Source organism: Pipistrellus kuhlii, unplaced genomic scaffold (assembly GCF_014108245.1).
Source record: "Pipistrellus kuhlii isolate mPipKuh1 unplaced genomic scaffold, mPipKuh1.p scaffold_m20_p_16, whole genome shotgun sequence".
In the NCBI taxonomy this organism is placed as follows: Eukaryota; Metazoa; Chordata; class Mammalia; order Chiroptera; family Vespertilionidae; genus Pipistrellus; species Pipistrellus kuhlii.
Window position 1 is genome coordinate 29038319 of NW_023425471.1, and position 26100 is coordinate 29064418.

Here is a 26100-nt window from a genome sequence, read left to right on the forward strand (position 1 = left end):
CCCCCCCCCCCAAAAAAAAAAAAATCAGCAAACTACAGGCAATTGTTAATGAAGGTCTTAAAAAAAAATCCTGGGAATGTAAAATACAGCATAGGGATTAACTATGGTGTGGTGTCAGATGGGTACAAGATAATAGTAATGGGTACTAATAATAGTATAACAACTATGTATACCAGATGTGTACTAATAATTCTAATATATAAAAACCCAGGGTCTGTAACATCCAAATTGACTGCAGGCTCAACTGACCGAAAGTCAGTCCTGCAGTCCGAGCTGGGTTGCAACCCAGCACTGACTGCTGCTGCTGCGGGCGCAGTGACCTAGCACTAACTGCCAAGGGGGCTGCAGATCAGGCCTGGAGAGAGATCTGGAGAAAGAAGCAGGCTCTGATTTGTAGCCTCTGTGGCAAATGTTGATCAGCCCTTACCTCTCTCTTTCTCTTCAGGCCTGGCTAGTAGCCGCACCTCTTTCTCTCTGGGCCTCCGCAGGGGTTGCTTATCAGCCTTGTCTATCTGATCAGGCCCATAGATAGGCCCAGAGACACTGATTGGTATAGAAATGGATGAATCAGAACCAAATCTGGGTGAACGGTGAAGAGCCAATGGCTGCCTAGGAGGTGGAGCTTTGATGCTGACTGGCATAGAAACCAACCAATCAGAACCAAATCTGGGTGAACTGTGAAGGCAGAACCTAAGGTGGGGGCTGAGGTGGGGTTTTAAAGGCAACAGCTGTTTGGTGTAAGGTGTAAGAAAGCAGTTCAATTTTTTAATGACTGGTTTAGCAGTATAGTGCATATGGCTGGCTATCAGTCCAGATATAGGGATTATGTATTTTTGTCTGCCAAGACCATCTCCTCCTGATGAAAAAGGCTCCCCCACCCCATTTAAGCAATCATATCCTATATAATCTATCTATACTACTAAAAGGGTAACATGCTAATTAGACCGGGTTAACCAGCCATCTTCTGGACATCTGACTTCCTTCTGGACAAAGCCATGGTGGTGGGGGCAGAGGCAGAGGCAATTAGGGGAAATCAGGCAGGCATCACAGTTAGGGGTGATCAGGCCAGCAGGGAAAGAGCAGTTGGGGGCAAGATCAGGCCAGCAGGGGAGGGCAAGTTGGAGGCAACCAAGGTGGAAGGGGAGGGCAGTTGGAGGTAAGATCAGGCCAGTATGAGGAGCAGTTAGGGGTGATCAGGCAGGTAGAGGAGATTGGGGGTGAGATCAGGCCATCAGGGGCAAACAGGCAGGCAGGAAAAGGTAGTTAGGGGCAATCAGGCAGGCAGGCAGGTGAGCAGTTAGCAGCTAGTGGTCCCAAATTGTGAGAGGGATGTCTGACTGCTGGTTTAGGCCCAATCCCACCTGCTACAGCCCACAGGTCGGTGACAAGGGCCTCCCTCTTTGGGGAAATCATTGGATCCCTATTGGAGAGGGTGCATGAATTCCATGCACCATACTACTAGTCTATATATATAAAAGCCTAAGCAACTGAATGACAGAACGACTGATTGATCGCTATGATGTGCACTGACCACCAGGGGCAGACGCTCAATGCAGAAACTGCCCCCTGGTGGTCAGTGCACTCTCACAGCCAAACTCCCATGGCCTGCCAACCTCTTGCAGTCCCTTTCCCCCTGCTGGTCAGCCCTGATCAGCCCTGATTGGGACTGGGCGAGACAGCCCCAATTGGCCCAGATCACCAGCCAGGCTGAGGGACCCCACCCATGCACTATTTCATGCACCAGGACTCTAGTAGTATAATAGCTATGTATCAGATGGTGCTAGATTTATTGGGGTAATCACTTCATAATTTATATAAATGTCTAATCACAAAGTTCTATACCTTAAACCAGTGGTCAGCAAATTGTGGCTCAAGAGCCACATGTGGCTCTTTGGCCCCTTGAGTGTGGCTCTTCCACAAAATACCATGTACAGCGTGCACGTACAGTGCAATTAAAACTTCGTGGCCCATGCACAGAAGTTGGTTTTTGGCTCTCAAAAGAAATTTCAATCATTGTACTGTTGATATTTGGCTCTGTTGACTAATGAGTTTGCCAACGACTGCCTTAAACTAATATATATCAATTATAATTAAAAATTTTAAAGAAATGTAAAAAACAAAACAAAACCTTTTGTGTCTTGCCAAGCTGCTCCTTTCTAGAGCAGCTTGGCAAGACACAACTTTTAGACAATAACTACTTAACTCCCTTCAATCACCATAGAAAATTTTTCTAGCCCTACCCCTATTAACAAAGCCTGAGTGAGAAGCTAGCACTTCCACATTTGCCCAACTATAACAAGGTAGGCACTGTTATTCTACCTTCCCCACTTTAGGATAGTGTCATAGGAGACCAACTAGGCATCTGGGACTTTCATTCCCTCAAGGTACTATCCAAGTCCCCCTGGTCAGTCTGATTCCAAATCCTAAGCTGTTTCCATCAGATTATAGTGTTTAATGAGTAAGTGAAAGAGACAGATGAAAAACTCACCAGCACAAAAGTCAAAATTTTATATATTCAATTGTATCAGAAATATCTGAACATATTTTTAGCCATTTAGGGCCTGCATGCTTTGCATACTCCTCAAAACCCACCCCACATCTGTTAGCAAGAGATAGGCCCTGGGCCATGAATACCTGAACCCCTGTTGCCATTCAGAACTCTCTAACCTAGAGACTTTCCACAATGCTATTTAAGGACATCATCTAGACATGTAACCCTCTCCTGCCGGCCCTCTCCCCTGGGAGTTCCTTTCCCTCCTCTTTCTGGATGGTAGATTGTGTGCCTTACATAAGCCTCTGGATGGTCTATGGCTATGGGGGACATACCCTCTCATACAACTTTATCCAAGTGCCACTCGATAAATCTTGTTATACCTACTGCCTCCTCACAAAGAGACATGAGTTTTACTATTTTGATACCTTTGTTTCTTTATTTTTTTTCCTTTATATAGGTTACTTTATTCAACATGTATCTGCTGGGTATTTATTATATGCCAAGAAAAATGCTAAAAGCAGAGTAATAAAAAAATAGAGAAGATGAAAAGAGATAAGGCATAAGGACATAATGACTGCTTTAGAATTTCAAAATATTTTAAATTACTTTTAATATATTTTTAACATTTAGGTTTTTAATCTATTTGAATTTAATTTTATACATATATAGATAAATACAGGCATGTATGTGTATATTTTTATACCTGTTTATGCAAATGTTAGCATAGTATATACATTTCTCTGTACCATACTTTTTTCACTAAAACTATATATTTTGAAAATCATTACATATTTCATCTATCTGTTACTGCTTAAGAAGTCACCTCAAAATTCACTGGCTTACAATTAAAAAAAAAAACAAGAAGTATATTTCAATTATCTGTCATGATTCTAGGGCTTGCTTGGGCTCAGCTAGACAGTTCTCACTTGTGGCCTCATTCAATTGTGGTCTGATAGTGTCTGGGACTGAAATCCTCATGAGACTCATTCATTCATAAATGTTGGGATTAATAATCCCTGTTGGATAGAAACTCATCTGAAACTATTACTGGAATATCCACAAATGACCTGCCTTTCCACTTCCTTGCAGCATGGTGTCTAGGTTCTAAGAGTATTCATCCCACGAAAGGACCAAGTGGAAGCTGCTTTACTTTTTATGACCTAGTCTCAGAAATAATATGATAATTTCTTATTGATAAACATTTGGGCTCTTTTCAGTCAATCATTGTCACAAGCAATGCTATAGTGAATAACCTAACCACGTATATCTTGTCTCGTGTTTGGAATTTGTCCTACAGATATATGAATAGTAGAATTGCTAGATTAAATAATATAGGTATTTTTAATATTGGTATATATTTCCAAATAGCCATCCAAAGTGATTATCTAATTTTCACACCCACTGGCAACATATCGAGATTGCCTATTTTTCAAAAGCTTCACCAATGGCTTATTATCAAATTTGGGGATTTTTGACAACAAGAAATGAAAAAACTATTATCTTGGTTAATTTGAGTGTTTCTTATTATAAGTGACATCAATCACCTTTTCCTATGTTTAAAAGCTGTTGTTACTTGTTTTGCCAGATTTGCTTTTATTCTTTTTATTTTCTTATCTATTAGTTTGGAGTTCTTTTTTTCTTTATTGATTTAGGTATTACAAATGTGTCCTTATCCCCTCATAGTCTCCCCAACCCCCCATTCATGCTCTTACCCCCGGTGTCTACATCCATTGGTTATGCTTATATGCATGCATACAAGTCCTGCCCTCCCCTGCTTCCCTCTGAGGCTTAAGCATCTGATTGATGCTTCTCTGTCTCTAGATCTATTTTTGTTCATCGGATTATGTTGTTCATTATAATCTACAAATGAGTGAGATCATGTGATATTTATCTTTCTCTGACTGACTTATTTCACTTAACGTAATTCTCTCCAGCTCCACCCACGCTGTTGCAAATGGTAGGAATTCCTTCTTTTTATAGTAGCACTAGTGGCCCTGTGCACAAAATTCATGCATGGAGCAGGGGTGGGGGTGGGGGGTCCTTCACACCAGCCTGCACACTCTCCAATATGGGAACCCTCAAGGGATGTCCAACTGCTGGTTTGGGATCGGGCCTAAACCAGCAGTCGGACATCCCTCTCACAATCCAGGACTGCTGACTCCCAATTGCTCGCCTTCCTGCCTTCCTGATTGTCCCTAACCGCTTCTGCCTGCCAGCCTGATCACCTCCTAACCACTCCCATGCCAGCCTGATTGATGTCTAACTGTTCTCCTGTCAGCCTGTTTGCCCCCAACGTCCCTCCTCTGCTGGCCTGGTCACCCCTAACTGCCCTCCTCTTCAGGGTTGATCGCCTCCAACTGCCTTTCCTTGTAGGCCTGGTCCTTCTCAATTGCTCTCCCTTGCAGGCCTGATGCTTCACAACTGCCCTCCTCTGCTGGCCATCTTTTGTCCACATGGGGGCAGCCATCTTTGACCACATGGGGGCAGCTATTGTGTGTTGGAGTGATGGTCAATCTGCATATTACTCTTTTATTAGATAGGATAGAGGCCTGGTGCAAGGGTGTGGGCCAGCTAGTTTGCCCTGAAGGGTGTCCCAGATCAGGGTGGGGGTTCCCTTGGGGCATAAGGCAGCCTGAGTGAGGGGCCTGTGGTGCTTTGTAGGCCAGCCACGCCCCCCTGGTGACCCAAGCAGAGGCCCTGGTATCTGGAATTTATTTACCTTCTACAATTGAAACTTTGTAGCCTGGAGTGGAGCCAAGACTCCTGCTCGCTCTGTGGCTGGCAGTGATTTCTGTTGGGATTTGTTTACCTTCTATAATAGAAATTCTGTAGCCTTGAGTGGAGACCTAGGCCAGCAAGGGCAGGCAGAAAGCTTGGCTTCCACCATTGACTGGGAAATCCAAGTCTCCCTCCTGCTCTCTGTGGCCAGTAGCCATCTTGGTTGGGTTTATTTGCATACTGGCTCTGATTGGCTGGTGGGCGTGGCTGGTGGGTGTAGCGGAGTGATGGTTAATGTGCATATTACTCTTTTATTATGCAGGATAGTATTTCATTGTGTAGATGTATCACAGTTTTTTAATACACTCATCTGCTGATGGGTACTTAGGCAGCTTGTAAATCTTAGCTATTGTAAATTGTGCTACTGTGAACATAGGGGTGAATATATCCTTTCTAATTGGTGCTTCGGATTTCTTGAGATACATTCCTAGAAGTGGGAACACTGGGTCAAATGGAAGTAACATTTTTAATTTTTTGAGAGAATTCCATACTGATATTCACAGTGGCTGCACCAGTCTGCATTCCCACCAGCATTATACAAAGTATCCTCCCCAGTGCTTGTCATTTATTGCTTTGTTGATTACAGCCATTCTGACAGGTGTGAGATGGTACCTCATTGTTATTTTTATTTGCATCTCTAGGATGATTAGTGACTTTGAGCATGTTTTCATATGTTTTTTGGCCTTCCTTCTGTCTTCTTTTGAAAAGTGTCTATTTAGGTCCATTGCCCATTTTTCTTTTTATTGTGTTGTCTGTCTTCCTTTTATTAAGTTGTATGAGTTCCCTGTAAATTTTGGAGATAAAATCATTATGGAAGATATCATTGGCAAATATGTTCTCTCATACAGTGGGTATTCTTGTTTCGTTGATGGTTCATTTTGCTCTGAAAAAGCTTTATATTTTGTAGTTTCATTTGTTTATTTTTCCCTTTAGTTTCCATTGTCCTAGGAGTGGTATCAGTAAAGAAATTGCTTTGGCGTATGTCAGAGATTGTGTTGCCTTTGGACTCCTCTGATATTTTTATGGTTTCTCTTAAGTTTAAGTCATTTATCCATTTTGAGTTTATTTTTTTTTGTTTGGTGTAAATTGGTGGTCTAGTTTCATTTCTTTGCATGTGTCTGATAAAATTTCCCAGCAGCATTTATTGAAGAGATGTCTTGACTCCATTGTATGTTCTTGCCTTCTTTGTCAAATATTAATTGAACTGGTCTATTGAGACTTTTAGATTCTTTGTGATTAAGTTTTGGAAGTTTGTATTTTTCTAGGAATATGTCCATTTCCTCCAGGTTGTTCAGTTTGTTGGAATAGAGTTGTTCATAGTATTTTGTAACAATCCTTTGTATTTTGGCGGGGTCTGTTATTATTTCACCTCTTTTGTTTCTGATTTTGTTTATTTGAGTCCTCTCTCTTTGTTTCTTGGTTAACCTGGCTAGAGGTTCATCTATCTTGTTTAGCCTTTCAAAGAACCAGCTCTTTGTTTTGTTGATCTTATGCATTGTTTGTTTGGTCTCTATGTCTTTTATCTCCTCTCTGATTTTTATTATTTCCTTCCTTCTGCTTACACTGGGCTTTTCTTGTTTCTCTTTTTCTAACTCTTTGAGTTGTAGAGTTAGATAATTTGTTACCATTTTTTCTTGTTTTTTGCAATAGGCTTGTAGGGATATGAACTTCCCTCTCAAAACTGCTTTTGCTGTGTCCCATAGATTTTGGATTGTTGTGTTTTCATTGTCATTTGTTTCCAGGATGTTTTTAATTTCTTCCTTGATTTCTCTGGTAACCCAGTCCTGGTTTAATAGCATGCTGTTTAGTCTCCATGTGTTTGATTTCTTTGGGTTATTTTTATTGTAGTTAATTTCCAGTTTTATGCCACTATGATCTGAGAAGATGCTTGATATGATTTCTAGCTTCTTTAATTTGAAGAGACTTTGCCTATGTCCCAAAATGTGATATATCTTTGAGAATGTCCCATGTGCACTTGAGAAGAATGTATATTCTGTGGCTTTGGGGTGGAATGTTCTGAAGATGTCGATTAATTCCATCTGGTCTAGTGAGTCATTTAGGATTGATATTTCTTTGCTGATTTTGTTTAGATGGTTTGTCCAAAGGTGACAGTGGGGTATTAAAATCTCCTACTATGATTGTGTTGCTATTAATCTCTCCCTAAATGTCCTCCAGTAGTTTTTTTTTTTTTTTTTTTTTTTTTTTTTTATGTATTTGGGTGCTCCCGTATTGGGTGCATATATATTTACCAGGGTCATTTCTTCTTGTTGGATTGCTCCATTTAGTATGATGAAGTGGCCTTCATTATCTCTTGTTATGTCCTTCACTCTGAGATCTAATTTGACAGATATAAGTATTGCTACCCAAGCATTTTTTTCATTTCCATTCGCCTGGAAAACCCTTTTCCATCCCTTCACCCTCAGTCTGTGTGCATCTTTTTTTTTCTGAAGTGGGTTTATTGTAAAGAACAGATATATGGGTCTTGTTTTCTTAACCAATCTGTTACCCTATGTCTTTTGATTGGAGCATGTAATCCATTTACATTTAAAGTTATTATTGATAGGTACTCATTTGATGCCATTTTTCTTTTATGCCCCTTTGTTCCTTATTTGCTTTCTATTTCTTTATTTTTACAGTAGGCCCTTTAGCATTTCTTGCATTGCTGGTTTGGTGGAGATAAATTCCTTCAGTCTTTTTTTGTCTGTGAAGCTCCAGATTTCCCCTTCAATTTTGATTGATAGCCTTGCTGGGTACAGTATTCTTGGATTCAGACCTTTCCTTTGCATGACTTTGTATATTTCATCCCATTCCCTTCTGGCCTGATGAGTTTCTGTTGAGAAATCAGTTGCTAGTCTCATGGGGCTTTCTTTATATGTAACTTTCTGTCTCTCTCTGGCTGCTTTTAAGATTCTTACTTTGTCGTTGGTGTTTGCCAATTTAATTGTAATGTGCCCTGGTGTCAGTCTTTTAGGATTCATTTTACTTGGGACTCTGCAAGCATCTTGGATTTGTGCGGGTTTTTTCTTCTCTATCTCAGGAATGTTTTCTGTCATTATTTCTTGAAGTACGTTTTCCATGTCTTCTTCAGTTTCCTTTCTTTCTGGAACCCCTATTATTTGAATATTGTTTTGTTTTGTAATGTCCCAAAGCTCCCACAGGCTCTCCTCCTGCTTTTTAATTTTTTTTTCCTAGAAGCTGCTTTAATTGGGTATTTTTTCCCATCTTGTCTTCTAGCTCACTTATTCGGTCCTCTGCTTCTTCTAGTCTACTCTTAATGCTTTCTATTGAGTTCTTCATGGTAGCGATGCCATTTTTCATTTCTTCTTGGTTCATCTTCATTTCCTCTTGGTTCTTCTTCAATTCCTCTTGGTTCTTCTACATTTATTCTTGGTTCTTCTTCATTTCTTCTTGGTTATTGTAAAATTTCTCTTCCATTCTTTTTAGCCATTATATGATCATTACTCTGAATTTTTGCTCTAGTAGGTTGCTTGCCTCTAACTCATTTACTTCCTTTTCTGGTGATTCCTGTTTTTCTTTCATGTGCTGGCTATATCTTTGTCTGCCCATGCTCTCTCTTTTCAGGATGTGTGGTTATGTGGTTTTTTTTCTCCTTTCTCTGGGTGATTGAAGAACTCCCTTGAATCCACGTGTTTGTGCCGATTGGGGCATCACAGCTGTTCGATGGTCTCCTCTGTTGTGGGTTTTTCAGGCCTTAGGGAAGATCCTCTTTTCTTGGTAAGATGGCTCAGCCTTCCTTCTGAGCCAGTAACTCCAGGAGAGCTGCTGTTGGTATTTTAATGGGGAGTGCATTCAATTTATACCTTACCTTGGGTAGTATGGACATTTTAATGATGTTGATTCTATCAATCTGTGAACATGGTATGTTCTTCCATCTGCTATGTCTTCCTCTATCTCTTTTTTCAATGTCCTATAATTTTCCGAGTACAGTTCTTTTACCTCTTTATTTAAATTTAGTCCTAGGTATTTTAATTTTCTTTTGGTGTGATGGTAAATGGGATTGCTTTTTTAGTCTTTCTTTCTGTAAGTTCACTATTGGTGTATAGAAATGTCATAGATTTCTTGGCATTAATTTTGTATCCAGCTACATTACTGAATTCATTTATTAATCCTAATATTTTTTATGGAATGTTTAGGGTATTCTATGTACAGTATTATGTCATCTGCAGATAAGGATAGCTTTTCTTCTTTTCCAATTTGGATACCTTTTACTTCCTCTTGTCTGATCACAATGGCTAGTACCTCCAGTAGTATCTCAAACAGGAGTGGTGAGAGTGGGCATCACTGTCTTGTTCCTCTTCTTAGGAGAAATGACTTTAGTTTTTGCTCATTGAATATGTAGGTTTGTCATATATGGCTTTTATTATGTTGAGATATGATCCTTCCATTCCCACCTTGTTGAGAGTTTTTATCAAGAAAGTGTGTTGGATTTTGTCAAATGCTTTTTCTGCATTAATTGATATGACTATGTGACATTTATCTCTCAATTTGTTTATGTGATGAATCATGTTTTATTGATTTGCAGATATTGTACCATCCTTGCGTCCGTGGAATAAAACCTACTTGTTCGTGGTGTATGATCTTTGTGATGTCCTGCTGGATCCTATTTGCTAGAATTTTGTTGAGGAATCTGGCATGTATGTTCATGAAGGATATTGGTCTGTAATTCTCTTTCATTGAGTTGTCTTTATCTGATTTTGGTATTAGGGTGATATTGGCTTCATAGAATGAACTTGGAAGTGTTCCTTCCTCTTGAATTTTTTGGAATAGTCTGAGGAGGATAGAGTTTAGTTCTTCCTTGAATGTTTGGTATAAATCTCCTGTAAAGTCATATGGGCCTGGGTTTTTGTTTGTTGGAAGCTTTTTGATGATTGTTTCAATTTCCAATTTTCCTCTATAGTTATCTCCCTATTTAGCTTTTTATATTCTTCCTGATTGAGTTTTGGAAGGTTATATTTTTCAAGGAATATGTCCATTTCCCCCAGATTGTCTAGTTTGTTGGAATAGAGTTTTTCATAGTATTTTTTTTTTTTAACAATCCTTTGTATTTCTGTGGGGTCTTTTGTTATTTCTCCCCTTTCATTTCTGATTTTGTTTATTTGGGTCCTCTCTTTTTGTTTCTTTGTGAGCCTGGCTAGAGGTTTATCAATCTTGTTTATCCTTTCAAAGAACCAGCTCCTGGTTTTGTTGATCTTTTGTATTTTTTTTTTGGGGGGGGGGGGGTTGGGTCTCTGTCATTTATTTCTGCTCTGATCTTTATTATTTCCTTCCTTCTTCTTATGCTGGGCTTTTCTTGTTGCTCTCTTTCTAATTGTTTAAGTTGCAAGGTTAGATAATTTATTACCAGTTTTTCTTGTGGGTTTTTTTTTTTTTTTTTTTTTTTTTTTTTTTTGTTTTGTTTTGTTTGTTTGTTTGTGTTTTTTTTTGGAGGTAGACCTGTAGAGTTATGAACTGCCCTCTCAGAACTGCTTTCATTGTGTTCCATAGATTTTGGTTTTTGTTTTTCATTGTCATTTGTTCCAGGATGCTTTTTATTTCTTCTTTGATCTCTTTGGTAACCCCAATATTGTTTAATAGCATGCTCTTTTACCTCCAAGTTTTTTTTCATTGTTTTTATTGTTGTTGATTTCTAGTTTTATGTCTTTGTGAACTGAGAAGATGCATGTTATGAATTCTATCCTCTTGAATTTGAAGAGACTTTGACTGTGTCCTAATATGCGGCCTATCTATTAAAATGCCCCATGTGCACTAGAGAAGAATGTATATTCTGTAGCTTTGGGTTTAAATATTCTGAAGATGTCAATTAAGTCCATCTGATCTAGTGAGTCATTTAGGATTGCTGTTTCTTTGCTATTTTTTTTGTTTAGAGTATTTATCAGTGATGTCAGTGGAGTATTCAAGTCCTCTACTATGATTGTATTGCTATTGATCTCTCCCTTAATATATTCCAAAGGTTGTTTTATGTATTTGGGTGCTCCTCTGTTGGGTGCATATATGTTTACTAAAGTTATGTCTTCTTGTTGTATTGCTCCCTTCAGTATTATGTAGTTTCCTTCCTTCTCTCTTGTTATGGCCTTCAGTTTGAGGTCTATTTTGACAGATATAAGTATTGCAATCACTGCTTTTTTCTTTTTTCTTTTTTCCATTTGCCTAAAACATTTTTTTTTCTATTCCTTCACTCTCAGTCTATATGAGTCTTTTGTTCTGAGGTGGGTCTCTTGCAGACATCAAATATGTGGTTCATGTTTGTTTTTTTTTAAATTCATACAGCTACCCTATGTCTTTTGATTGGAACATTTAATCAATTTATGTTTAATGTTATTATTGATAAGTACTTGTTTGTTGTCATTTTTGTTATTACTGTTTGTTTTTCTTCTTGCCTTTCTGTTTCTTCTTTTTACATCAGTCCCTTTATCATTTCTTGCATTGCTGGCTTGGTGGTAATAAACTCTCTTAGCTCTCTTTTATCTGTGAAGCTCCTGATTCCACCTTCAATTTTGAATGATAATCTTGATGGGTATAGTATTCTTGGATTCAGTCCCTTGTTTTGCATCACTTTGTATATTTCTTTCCATTTCCTTCTGGCCTGGTGTGTTTCTGTTGAGAAATCAGTTGCTATTCTAATAGGAGATCCATTGTAGGTAACTTTCTCTCTCTCTCTGGCAGCTTTTAAGATTCTTACTTTGTTGTTGGTGTTTGCCAATTTAATTATGATGTGTCTTGGTGTTGGTCTTGGGGTTCAACTTGTTTGGGACTCTATTTGCTTCTTGGACTTGCATAGTGTTTTTCTTGCCAATATCAGGGAAGTTTTCTGTCATTATTTCTTCAAACAGGTTTCCTATTTCTTGCTGCTCTTCCTCTCATTCTTATATCCTTATTATGTGGATGTTGTTTCATTTTGTATTGTCCCAAAGGTTCCTTAGGTTCTCTTCTTACTTTTTAAATTTTCTTTCCAGGTGCTCCTGCATTTGTATGTTTTCTCCTACCTTGTCTTCTAATTTGCTGATGTGGTCCTCGGCCTCTTCTAGTCTACTGTTAAAGCCTTCCATTGTGTTCTTTATTGCAGTTATGCCATTCTTCATTTTCTTTTGGTTTATTTTCATGTTGGTGACATTCTCATTTAGCTCCTTATAATTCTCATTGAGTTGTGTGTATTTGTCATCCAAATGTTTGAGCATCCTTATAACCATTACTCTGAATTCTTTCTCTGATATGTGACTAGTCTCAATTTTATTTAACTCCCTTTTCGGTGATTCCTGTTTTTCTTTTCTTTGGGGATTTCTTTTTTGTCTTCCCATATTTTGCTGTAATGTTTTAATTGTAGATCCATTTGCTTTGCTACCCAGGTTCTTTTGGGAATGGTGGTACTAGTGTGATCTCTAAAGTCTCCTGGGCTTGGTAATCTACTGTAGCTCCCTATTTGAGCTATTTGGGTTCTCTTGATGTAGGCCTGTGGGTTGGAAAGATGCAACTGTGGTCTCTAGAAGTCAGTGGCCATGGAGGGGGGTGTCCCAATTTTTGCTGTCCTGTGCCCTTGGTTGAAATCGCACATGCCCAGCGGGGCTTCACAATAACACCTAGGAACTGTCTGTTGGGTTGGTGATGTTCAGGGGGCCTGCACTCTGGAGAGGCACCACTGTGGTGTCCAGAGAGTTCTGTAGTTTTTGGGTGGGTAGACTCAGCTTTTGCTACTGCCTCCATGGTTAGATACATGTCCCTCCCATGGCAGCTCACAGGGGCACCTACAGTGTGTTTGCCAGCAGGGGGTACTGATGCACTCTGAAGGGCCCTATCACTGAAGCCACAGGATTGTGGTATTTGTGGGTAGGTATCCCAGAAGAGGGAATTTAGTGTTTCTACAGCCCAGCAGTGCACCCCTGTTAATATAAGTGCATGCCCAGTAGGGACTCACAGCAATGCCCAAGGGCTGCCTGTGGAAAGGTGGGCTTGGGAGGCCTGCACACTGGAAAATCGTGTGATTGTAGTGTCCAGAGTACTGCAGCTGTGGGGTGGGAAGACTCGGTTTCTGCTACTGCACCTGTAGTTGGCTAGGTATGCTCTCCCAGTTACTGCTCACAGGGGCACCTGTGGTGTGTTTGCCAGAGCTGTGCACTGAAGCACTCTGAAGGACCTTAGCACTGATCGAGGTGTCTGTGGGCAGTTGTCCAGGATGAGTGAATTTAGAATTTCTACTGCTGGGGGAGTGCGTTCCTGTTTATCCAAGATTGCACCCAGCTGGGGCTCACTGCGGCTCCTCAGGGTTCCCTGTGGATAGATGGGTTCAGGGGGCCTGCTTCTTGTAGGTGCACAACTGTGGCAGTGCCTTTGCAGTCCCAGAACTCTGATGCACTCTGATTTGCCCTGTTGCTGAAGTTGCGCAGCTGTGTTGTCTGTGGGCAGTTATTCAGCAAAGGGAATTCAGAATTTCTACTGCAGGGCAGCGTGCCCTTGTTTGTACACGATCACACCCAGAGGGGGCTCACAGTAGCTCCCCAAAACTGCCTGTGTGTCCATTAAGCCTTCACACTGGAAACATGAATGTGGTATCCGGAGGTCTGCTGCTGGGGAGCAGGGAAATTGCACTTACTGCTGTGGGAGCAGTGCACCTTCGGAGGTGGAGGTCCCATGGTCCTCGGGTCTGTGGGTAGGAAGCAAGAATTTGGCTGGAGTGGCTGCCGGGTTGGGGCAGTGTCCAAGCATTGTCTGGTTGGTGGCGCTGATGAGTTCCTAGAAGAGGCCGCTCTCTTGGAGTTCTTTACATATTAGAAAATTAGCCTATGAATTTCAAATATTTTTATCAGTTGGAAATTTGTCCTATGACTCTGCTTACTGTAGTTTTGCAGTAAGGATTTGGTTGTTTTTGTGTATATAAATGTATCAGTCTTTTATGGCTTCTGGTATATAGTTCATAGTTTAAAAGTCCTTTTACCTCCAAAGTTACTCTCCTATGTTTTTTCTAGTACCTTTATATTTAAATATTTGATACATTTGGGATTCTGGCATGGATCCAACTTCTTTTTCAGATGGCTATTTGTCTTAATATCATTTAATAAATGATCTACCTTTATCACATATTAAATTCCCAATTTCACAGTACTGTATATATCTTTTATGGTACTTCATGCTGATTTGTATTATAGTAAATTTCACAATAACATATCTTTATCCTTTAAAAATAGCACTCCTTGTTATTTCTTCAGTAGTTCCCTAAGTGGCTGTTTTCTGAACTTTCAATGGTTAAATGAAATCTTTGACTTTATTATCAGCACCATTGAAGTCCATGAAGAGGGTAAGACAATTTTGTCAAAACACAGCTGAAACGAAGACTTATTCTTTTTAAAAAAATATATTTTATTGATTTTTTTACAGAGAGGAAGGGAGAGGGATAAAGAAATACCGATGAGAGAGAAACATCGATCAGCTACCTCCTGCACACCCCCCACTGGGGATGTGCCCACAACCAAGGTACATGCCCTTGCCCAGAATCAAACCTGGGATTCTTCAGTCCACAGGCCGACCCTCTATCCACTGAGCCAAACCAGTTTGGCTAAGACTTATTCTTGTCTAGGTATTTTACTTCCGGGACTGACTACTAATTAGCATTTTACAAGGATTCTTAGTTAATAATAACATTCATTTCCTATTGAGAGACCTATCAAAAACAGATATATCCATTATAACACTGAAACAAAAGATTATTGCTGACAACTTTACTTACAATTAATGTAGGCTTGTCTTTAACATTCCAGGGGACCTGACTGGGACACTGGATTGTATGATGAAGGGAGTGCAACAGTCAGAGAGCTTCTTACTGAGCTATATAGCAAAGTTGGAGAAATCCGTCACTGGGGCTTGATCCGGTATATCTCTGGAATCCTAAGGAAGAAGGTGGAAGCACTCGATGAGGTACTATAAATTCTTCTTAAATTGGAACCAAATCTAAATGGAGGACATTTTTTAAAAGTTGGTTTTCATAATTACAATATCTTTTAAAGCAACCTCTGATCATTTGAAATGCTTTCTTTCCTACATAAAATTTCTGATACTCAGTTAATTTTTTTGTTTGCAAATATACTGAAGCATGTAAACTGTGGACTTATGGAAGTGTTGTAAACTATAAGAATTCTAGATCTTAAGAACAAATATGCACTAGGCCATGTTCCTACCCCTTAGGAGATAAAATACCTCATTGTTCCTTTCTAAAAATCCCTCTTTTCTGATCTTCTTGGTATTTCCTAAGAAAGTACATTTCGTGTGTGATTAAATTAAGGGGGAACAAAGGCTTCTAGGCAGAAAAGATTAATTTTCATGAAACTCTGAAATGTTATGGGAAAGATAATGCTGTTATGCTGTCTCTCCTTAGGCCTGCACAGACCTTCTCTCCCACCAGAAACATTTGACAGTGGGACTCCCTCCAGAACCTCGAGAGAAGACTATCTCTTCGTGAGTATGGCTTTTGCCTGGGTTTGGTCAAGCTTCTCTTAGTCTTTAAGGAGCTTTGGGAACTGATCCCAGTTCTCTTGCCCTAATATATCAATGGATAATAATGTCCTACTTGCGTGAGTATCTTAGCATGAGAATGTTGATAATAACAGAGCAGAATAAATGAAAGAAAACTCACAGTGAGTAACATGCAAATGTATTTTAATTTTAATTTTATGGTTGTTTTGTTTTGTTATTGAATTTTCCAAACCTCTCATTCAAAGCAAAAAACAAAAAAATCAGCTATTCTTTGGACTTTGTTAAACCAGGCCTCTGTATTTGGAAGATAAATGGCTGTTTTCTCCCTATGTCTATTTATGTTTCTTTCTTCTGTGTGTGTCTCCCTGTGTCCAGATTTACAATTTATATAAAGACACCATTCCTATGGGATTAGAGTCCACACAATAACTTTTGCCTAATAAGGTCACACTCTGAGGTACTAGGGATTAAGATTTGAACATATGAACATTGAGGGGACACATTCAATCAATTATACTTTGCTCTTGGAAAACAGAATATTTTATTACAAATCAGATTAATTTTGTGACTACAGGCATTCCTTGGAAATATTGTGGTTTAGTCCCAGACCAGTACAATAAAGTAAATATCACAATAAAGTGACTCACAGAATTTTTTTTATTTCCTAGTGCATATAAAGGTTATGTAATCTACTGAATATCCAAAGTTATTATGTCTAAAAAAGGTACATACCTTAATTTTAAAAATACTTTATTATTAACAATGCTAACCATCATCTGAGCCTTTAGTGAATTTTGATCTTTTTGCTGGTGGTGGGTCTTGCCTCAATGTTGATAAAAATTCAATATCTATGAAACACCGTAAAGTAAAGTAGTATAATAAAGCAAGGTATGCCTGTACTGTAGGCAGTCCCAAAGAAGAAGAGGGCATACTCCATGCCCCATGCCTCCAAAGTGCTTAGTATTAACAGGAGGTGAGAAGTGTGGAAAGAGAGAGAGAAGGAGAGAGAGAGAGGAGAGAGAGAGAGAGAGAGAGAGAGAGAGAGAGAGAGAGAGAGAGAGAACGAACTAATGAACTATAGAAAATCAATATAGCTTTATAAAGTGTGATAATAAAAAAACAATATGCTAATTAGACCAGATGGCTGAATAGTGGAACGACTGTCTGGACAACAATCCTGGACCACACTATGACACCCACTGGCACCAGGCCAGCCAAGGCAGGTGCGATGCGATTGGTCAGGGGCCAGCCATCATCCCATGATCACCCCACTGAGGAAGGCCCAGGCCACCAGCAGGTGGGGTGATCAATCGGGTGGAGGGGGGAGCTGCATGATTGCCTCAAAGAAGGAAGCCCAGACCACCCACCTGTGGGCTGTGGCTGGTGGGTGGGGCCTCTGTCTGTGAGAGAGGCCAGTGGCCAGAGGGAAGCTGGTGCCGGCAGCCAGGGAAAAGAAGGCCTACTCTTTCATGAATTTCGTGCATTGGGCCTCTAGTAAAGTAATAAAATAGCTTCCAAAAGGCACAGCTTTAATTTCTAGCCATAATAGTTACTTGTCAAATGTTAATTAATCCTGAAAAAGTAGTCTGGAAGGACACCATCTAGTGGGGTTTACATAAAATTTTATAGGGGAAAGGCAATCCAAATTTAGATAAGAGAGACCAGAACTCTCTTGAGTTCATATGGGCCAGAGTGGTTGGAGAGGCAATGAATTCTGAAGACTGAAAGAATCAGCATATATGCTACCAGTAATGATGAGATATTGAGGCAGTGGCTTGAAATTGGGAGGAGCTTTTTTATTTTCTCAATAGAATTAGGTATAAGTAATTACAGGATTTTGTCTTTCTTTACTGTCTTCTTCCTCAGACCTCTGCCCTATGAAGTGCTCACTCAGCTGATAGATGAAGCCAGTGAAGGGGACATGAGCATTTCAATCCTGACACAGGTGAGTAGAATTAGAAAGCCTAATCTGGTGACTGATATTTTAAATTTTGTTTTTAATTGATCTGGCACTTGACCACAAAATAGGCCTTGTGAAGCATGGGTCATAATTTTTGTCTATATCCATTCCATGTACAGGAAATAATGGTATATCTAGCTATGTATATGCGAACTCAACCTGGCCTTTTTGCTGAAATGTTTCGACTTCGAATTGGTCTGATCATACAAGTTATGACAACAGAACTGGCCCATTCCCTTCGATGCTCAGGTATTCAATTTAGCAACTATTTTAGGCAGAATTTACTTTTAATATAAGTCTGTGATCAGGAGGGGAAGAAAGCTAAAACATATTTAAAAGCTGCATGTAACAATCTTGTTCCTTGGTTAGTCAGTCTCTATACAAACAAAGAGACTGATATTGTGACAAATTTAATTAGTTCTGTAACTTCAAAAACTTCCATATTGGGGGCTTCAAGTTACTACATTCTTCCTAATTCCTAGTATACATGGAGCTTGATAGTGAAAGGCTGGGTTAGATCTGACTCAGTCAGTGCAGCTTCTGGATGCCACACTAAGTCAACACAGTTTGATCATAGTATTAGTATTCTGTCTAGTCAACATCAGGATTAAATAAAAGGAGGTAATATTTCTGTTGATGTTTATTTTATAATACAAGACTCTCTGAAGCTCTGTAGAGCAGAATTGCATAAAGTGAAGGGAGGAATGGGGACCTCCTTGGCATGTCTACTTTCTCCACAAGTATTTGTTTTATTTCAACAAGAATACAAAGAACTATGGATTACATACAAAAACACAATTACAGTGGCTAAACTCAATTTTAGCCATTCTGCAGTTAAATTTTCCTAAAAGATCTTTAAGTGAGCTGTTAGCAAGTACCTAAATTTATTGGTTTGAGTCTAATCTAAATTACACAAGATAATTTATATTTAAATAACCCTTTAAAGGACTCTTCCTTTAAAGTAGAATTAGAAAGTTAATGATTATTTTACACTTACCATATGCCAGATACTGTGCTTTCTGCTTTATATTTACATGCATTATCTCATTTAATCTTTACAACAACCCTCTGGAAAATGTATTTTTTTCCTACTTCTACCAATAAAGAGACAAACTCAGGTTAAACAACTTACCCAAAGTTACATAGCTAATCAGTAGTAGAAATTGAGTCCAAGTATGCCTGATTCCAAATGAATTCTAGGTTAGCACATTGATGCAGACTACATGTATTATATATGTGTATTCTCTAGCTATGATATCATGGATGTTTATGAGGGTCTGATTATCTATACATATAAAAGGCTAAGTGACCATAGCATCCGAAACAACTGAACAGATGACTGAACAGGTTGTGTGGGGCGACCAGGTCAGCAGGGGAATTAGTAAGGGATGACCAAACGGCAGAACAGAGGGCTGCGTGGGGCGACCAGGCTCACAGGGGGGCAGTTGGAGGTGACCAAACTGGCAGGGTGGGGGGCAGTGAAGGGTTGCTAGGCTGATAAAGGGGGGCAATGAGGAGTTACCAGGTTGGTGGGGGGGCAGTTGGGGGCGACCATGCCAGCAGGTGGTGCAGTAAGGGGCAATCAGGCCAGCAGGGGAGGGTCTGTTGGGGGCGACTATGCCTGTGGGGGGGCAGGCAATTAGGTGCAATCAGGCAGTTAGGCAGGTGAACAATTAGGAGCCAGCAGTCCAGGATTGTGAGAGGGATATCCCATATTGGAGAGGGTGCAGGGTGGGCTGAGAGGACCCCCCCCCCCATGCACAAATTTTGTTAAAAAAAATAAACCTGAATGAGGGATAAACACACATTTTTAACGTTTCCTTAAGTGGCTGCTATGGATCTTTTTTTTTCCTGTGAAGTCATCAAAACGATGGCTATTTATTTCTTGTAGGATAAAGTTAAGATCCCTGAGTCTGATATTTAAGATCCTCATTAGTCTGGATTCTACCTCTTACTTCAGCAATACTTCTCACTAATTTAATCAACCATAATTTGGCACTTACATAGCCATGTTTTATTATTGTCTATCTTGTTTACATATCCAATCTATCCCAAATAATTGGTCAGCCACTCAAGGTCAAGTATCATGTCATACTTGTTAGTACGCACATTGCATAAAATCATTATCCATAGGTAGAAAACCCCTTAATAAGTGTCTGATGCTGATTAACAGGTTTAATTTATCTTCTCAACATTCTTTATAATTTTATGGATTCATATCTATTACCTTTTATATCTCTGTATTTCCAGGCTGACAAATTTTAATTATTTTAGTCCATCTGCATATTCATTCATTACATTCATTGCCTTTCTCTGATTAGTTCCAATCCCATTGTTCTCCTTTCATTCTTCCCACCTTCAAATAAAAGTCCTGCTGAGTATCCTAATGGTGTGGAGGGGAGTAAAAAAAAATAAATCAAGGACCTGGCTAATCCATAAACTACATAGTCATTAAATTATTATAAATCAATTACAGTCTTAATATCTAGGCAGTATGGTACTAGAAATGTTTTTGTTTGTTTGTTTGTTATTTTATTCTTCCAATTAAGTGACTTAGAAAGAAATTCTAAACAAAAAAGAAAATAGAAAAAAATAGGGTGGGTATGACAGGCCAATTATAAATATCTCTGCCCTAACATTTCTGCTAACTAGCTGAGGAAGCCACAGATGGCCTGATGAATCTCAGCCCTTCAGCCATGAAGAGCCTCCTGCATCACATTCTCAGTGGAAAGGAGTTTGGAGTAGAACGCAGTGGTAAGGTTGAATTTTTATTTCAGAGTATTTAAATATGTCATTGATTTACAGTGTATTTTTTTATCTGAGGAATCTTTTCCCCACAAATAAATAGAACCCTAATATATGAACAGTTAAAAGCATGACTGTCTTCTGGAACAATATTTGGAAACCATTGTATGTCTCACTTTTCCCCTTAAATGATAGTATCAACTAAATAGATTGATATATATGTTGTTTTATTTTTTAAGGGAGAGGGACAGATATAGAAACATCAATGATGGGAGAGAATCACTGATTAGCTGCCTCCTGCATGCCCCACAATGGGGATCAAGCCCACAACCTTGGCATATGCCCTGACCAGGAATCAATCCTCAACCCCCTGGTTCCTAGGTCTGCACTTAACCATTGAGCAACACTGGCTGGGCTCATGTGTTGTTTTAAACTGCTTTATCCATTCCCTTAAATTATCCTAAATTGAAGTTTCTGTTTTAGGATTAACAAATGACTCACATGTACGTGTGTGTAGCTGCTACAGTGCATCTGATGCACCTTTAAATTCAAACAAAGGGTTCCATCACAAATTAGTCTTTCATGTGCACTTGGTGTTAAGTACCTAATCAACAGAGCAAATGAAAGTGGTTATCTCCCACACTCAACATTTTGGCTTAGGATAAATAAATATATAATGTCAGCTGGATGGATACCAGAACATGGATTGGTAAAAGAAGGCTTTGAAGCAGTGCTCCTCAAGCCTTACTCTGCACCTGGAGAACTTGCTAAAATGCAGTCTTTGATTCTGGACCAAAAGTCTAGAGTGAAGCCTAAAATTCTACTAAGAAGCTTCTAGGTGATGCTGATGCTGCTGGTCCATGGACCACACTTTGAATAGCAAGGTTTTACTTCTGTGTGTGTTTTAAAAATTAAAATAAAAGGAAGATATACATTGAAGTCTTTTAATTGTGGTGGAGGAAAAAAAATGAACCTGATTGTCCCCTCTATCTTTAATCTATCATGCTATCTAGTGCGCCCCACTGATTCAAATATCAGCCCTGCCATTTCTATTCATGAGATTGGTGCTGTTGGAGCTACCAAAACTGAAAGAACTGGGATCATGCAGTTAAAAAGTGAAATAAAGCAGGTAAGATATTACTTGGGTGATTCACTAAGAAATTGACATGTTTAAGAACATTTTTTGAAGTCATATTTTGTTGGAATTATATATATTGTTTTATGTTCTGAGTTTAAAGTGAGCTGCATGTTTTTCAGGTGGAATTTCATATACTGTGTATCTAGACTAAGTCAGGGGAAACAACTAGAGATCCTTTAACAGTTTAACCTGCCTAAATTCTACATAATATTCATGAGCTCATGGCCTTTTAACAAATAAGATGACAAGCCACATAATAGCTTGTTTGATTTTCTTTTATAGCAATCATTTTCTAGACAGCTTTCCTTTTACTGAACCAAATGATTTTTGTTAATTTTAAGAGAAGAGTAATTTGTTTCTGATACCAAAATATTAAAACTCAGAGATCCCCTTATTAAGATCATCCTGTAATTTTAAAATTAATTTTCTTTATGAAACTAGAATTAGATTTATTACTTTTAAGAAGAGATAACAGCACAGACTCTGTTCCTGGCATGGTCAGAGGCTTCTGGCCAGCTTGCACTCCACCCCCAGCAGAGTCAGAGCTGTCTGCTGGCATGCACCCTACCCCAGGCCCAGGTGAGAGCTGCTGGTGTGACCTGCTGTGCCCACTCTCAAGTCATAGAACCACACTATATGTGTGCTGCCAGAAGGTCCTAGAATGCCATTCTTTCTTGGGTACTAGGGCCACACAATGAATTGCATACCAGAGGACTCTAGGCCCCCACAGGGAGTCACACACCAGAAAAACTGTGCATGTGAACATGCCAACTGTAAGAATGTGAAGTGGACAACTGAAAGACAAGAACCAGCGGGAAAGAGGCTACAACTCAGAGCAGAAACAATAAAGGTGTGAAATTCAAGGCAGACTCAGCCTCCAGGCTAGCGAGTCCTAGGTCATTCAACCCCTCAGACCCCAAGCATGGAGCCCAGGGCAAAAAAAGAGGCAGAAAAACAAAGAGACAAAAAAAAAAAAAACCCAACCCCCAAAGGGAAGAAAAGGTGTGATCACCAAAAAAAGAACTAAATGAAATGGAGGCAATTAGTATATCAGAGAAAGAATTCAGAGTAAGAGTCATATAGTTCCTAAACCAGCTAAATGAGAAATTTACCCATAGATATAAAAATCAAGAGGAAATGAAGAATGATACAGCTATGATAAAGAACACAATGGAAGATTTCAACAGTAGACTAGAAGAGTGGAGAACCAAATGAGTGACTTAGAAAACAGGGTAGAATAAAACACCCAATCTGCCCAGCAATTGGAGAAAAAAATTAAAAAGAAGGAGAGCTTAAGTGAGCTTTGGAATAACAAGAAATGAAGCAACATCCATATAATAGAGGTGCCAGAAGGACAAGAAGATGAGCAAGGATTAGAAAACTTATTTGAAGAAGTAAAGACAGAAAATGTCCCTGATTTGGGGGAGAAAAAAGTCACACAAGCACACAGAGTGCTAAATAAGATGAACTCAAAAAAACTTACACCAAGACAAATGTTGTAATTACAATAGCAAAGTTAATGACAAAGAGAGAATCTTAAAGGCTGCAAAAGAGACACAGAGAGTTACCTACAGGGGATCTCCCATTAGATTATAAAATGATTTCACAACAGAAACACATCAGGCCAGAAAGGAATGGAATGAAGTATACAAAGTGATGCAAAGAAAGGGGCTGGATCCAAGAATACTCTGGCCAGCAAGGCTATCATTCAAAATTGAAGTGAAAATCAAGAGTGCCCAGTTAAAAAAAAAGGCTAAGGAAGTTTATTGATTACCAAGCCATCAATGCAAGAAATGTGTAAGAAACTTGTACTAGTAAAAAGGAGAAATAGAAAAGGAAGAGGAAACACTGGCATAAAAAATAAAAATGGCTACAAACAAGTACTTATCCTATCTAATAAAAGAGTAATATGCAAATTTACCATCACTCCAATACAAGATGGCTGCCCCATGTGGTCAAAGATGGCTGCCCCCATGTGGACACAAGATGGCCACCACAAGATGGCCCCAAGGGAGGGCAGTTGGGAGGGACTAGGCCTGCAAGGGAGAGTAGTTGTGGGCAATCAGGCCAGCAGGGGAGGGCAGTTGGGAAGGACCAGACCTTAAAGGGAGGGCAGTTGGGGTGATCAAACCTGCAGGGGAGAGCAGTTAAGGATGACCAGGCCAGCAGAGGAGGGAAGTTGGGGGCGACTGGGCCTGCAGGGAAGGGAAGTTGGGGGGACCCATGTCTATAGAGAAGAGAAGTTGGGGGATCACACCTTCAGGGGAGGGTAGGTGGGGAGGACCAGACCTACAGGGAAGGCAGTTAAGAGTAACAAGGCCTGAAGGGGAGGGCAGTTAGGGGTGACCAGGCCTGCATGGGAGAGCAATGAGGGGAACAGTTAGACATAAGGCGGGCAGGGGAACAGTTAGACATCAATCAGGCTGGCAGGGGAGTGGTTAGGGGTGATCAGGCTGGCAGGAATAAGTCGTTAGGAGCAATCAGGAAGGCAGGCAGGCAAACAGTTGGAAGCCAGCAGTCCTGGATTGTGAGAGGGATGTCTGACTGCTCATTCAGGCCCAATCCTACTGGGATATGGCCTAAATAGGCATTCAGACATCCCTTGAGGGGTCCCAGATTGGAGACTGTGTAGGATGGGCTGAGGGACACACACTCCTATGCACGAATTTTGTGTACCAGACCTCTAGTCAATAATAATTTAAATTTAAATGGGTTAAATATTCCAATCCAATGACATGGGGTAGCTGAAAGAATAAAAAACATGACTCATATATTTGCTGTCTACAAGAGACCCAACTCAAAACAAGGGACTCACACAGACAAAGTGAAGGGATGGGAAAATATCTTTCAGGCAAATGGAAATGAAAAATAAGCTGGGGTAACAATACTTATATCTGACAAAATAAACCTCAAATTAAAGGCCATAACAAGAGATAAGGAAGGCCACTTCATGATATTAAAGGGATCACTAAAACAAGAGGATATAACCATGGTAAACATATATGCACCCAATACAGGAGCACCAAATACATTAAAAAAAAAAAAAAAAAAAAAAAAAAAAAAAACCTTCTGGAAGTTTTCAACAGAGATAGCACCAGCAATACAATCTTAGTAGGGGACTTTGTTACACCACGTACATGACTGGATAAATTATCTAGACAAAAACAAAACAAAACAAAAGAACAAAGCAAAGCAAAACAAAACAAAACAAAACCACAAAGAAACCAATGTACATGCCCTTGACTAGAATCAAACCTGGGACCTTTCAGTTCGTAGACCTATGCTCTACCACTGAGCCAAACCGGTTTTGGCAATTATTTCATTCTTATCCAGTGATTTGTTTAGGATTGCTGTTTCTTTTTAAAAAATATATTTTATTGATTTTTTTACAGAGAGGAAGGGAGAGAGATAGAGTGCTAGAAACGTCGATGAGAGAGAAACATCGACCAGCTGCCTCTTGCACACCCCCTTACGGGGGGAAGTGCCCGCAACCAACGTACATGCCCCTGACCTGAATCAAACCTGGGACCTTTCAGTCTGCAGACCTACGCTCTATCACTGAGCCAAACCGGTTTTGGCCAGAGACACATTTCTGATTGGCATCTGGTAGGACAGAGCAGTTGCAGGTACAGGACTGGGAGTGCGTTTCTGCATGCAGCTCCCTGGGGAGTCTCTTCCGGCCAAGGAAAGCTTTGTTCTAACCATTTCTCCTAGAAACAGCTGCTTGGTGGTCTGGGGCAGGAGGGCAGAATGAAGGTGGGGCAGAGCAGGGCAGAAAGAAGTATGGGATAGAAGATTGGGGGGCTGAGGGAGGGATAAGGTGAAATCTCTGGGGGGAGGGCTGGTGCAGAAGGAGAGTTGGGGTCAGCATAGGAAGGCTTGGAGGTACTGGGGGAGTAAGAGGGACCAGCAGATGCCAGAACAGGGCAAACGGTTTACCGAATCAGGTGGGGGTCTTGGAGGGTGAGTATAGACTAAGTCCCTTCCCCAGACCCTCCCATCCCAGATGGCTAGGGGGAAGGGTCCATAGCGAGGTGCTGAGCCCCCTACACTTTATGTCTGAGGCTCCAGAACATGTGGCCAACATGCCCTGCCCCTGCCACACCCGCCAAAGTGCTGCCATTTGGAATGCATTTGCAGACACATGGATTGTTTTTAAGTTAATGCTTTTTAATTCACCTCCTGTTTTCTTTTTTTATTGAAAAGGCAGATTCTGCTGGTGTGTTCCTTTGCAGGGGAAGCAGGGATGTTCTCCACGGGCAGAGATCCAATGAGAAACCGAGACAAAAGGCCCAGTGAGATATGGGGAAGAGCAAACAGGATCAGAGAGCAAGGAGCAAGGAGAGAGATGCACAGGGTGGGTGAGATAGACAGCCACAGAGAGCCCGGAAGGCGAAGGGAGGGACTCAGCAAGTGTGCTGAGAAATCCGGCTTTGGGAAGGCTGATCCCTCCACCTCCAACTAAGGTCCCTGGGGCTGAGCTCGCTCTCCTCTGCGCTCTGGTTC

General features: G+C 40.1%; 1 protein-coding gene across 3 annotated transcripts in view; it reads left to right on the forward strand.

The window, feature by feature from the left end:
- PHKA1 (phosphorylase kinase regulatory subunit alpha 1) overlaps positions 1–26100 on the forward strand; it is a 205390-nt gene that overhangs the window by 155116 nt on the left and 24174 nt on the right. For all 3 annotated transcript variants that reach the window (XM_036439888.2, XM_036439889.2, XM_045582388.1), the window contains 6 exons: positions 15040–15196; positions 15654–15733; positions 17618–17696; positions 17831–17960; positions 20364–20465; positions 21470–21585. In XM_036439888.2, the coding sequence (XP_036295781.1) occupies positions 15040–15196; positions 15654–15733; positions 17618–17696; positions 17831–17960; positions 20364–20465; positions 21470–21585 (664 nt within the window). The remainder of the gene's footprint in view (positions 1–15039; positions 15197–15653; positions 15734–17617; positions 17697–17830; positions 17961–20363; positions 20466–21469; positions 21586–26100) is intronic.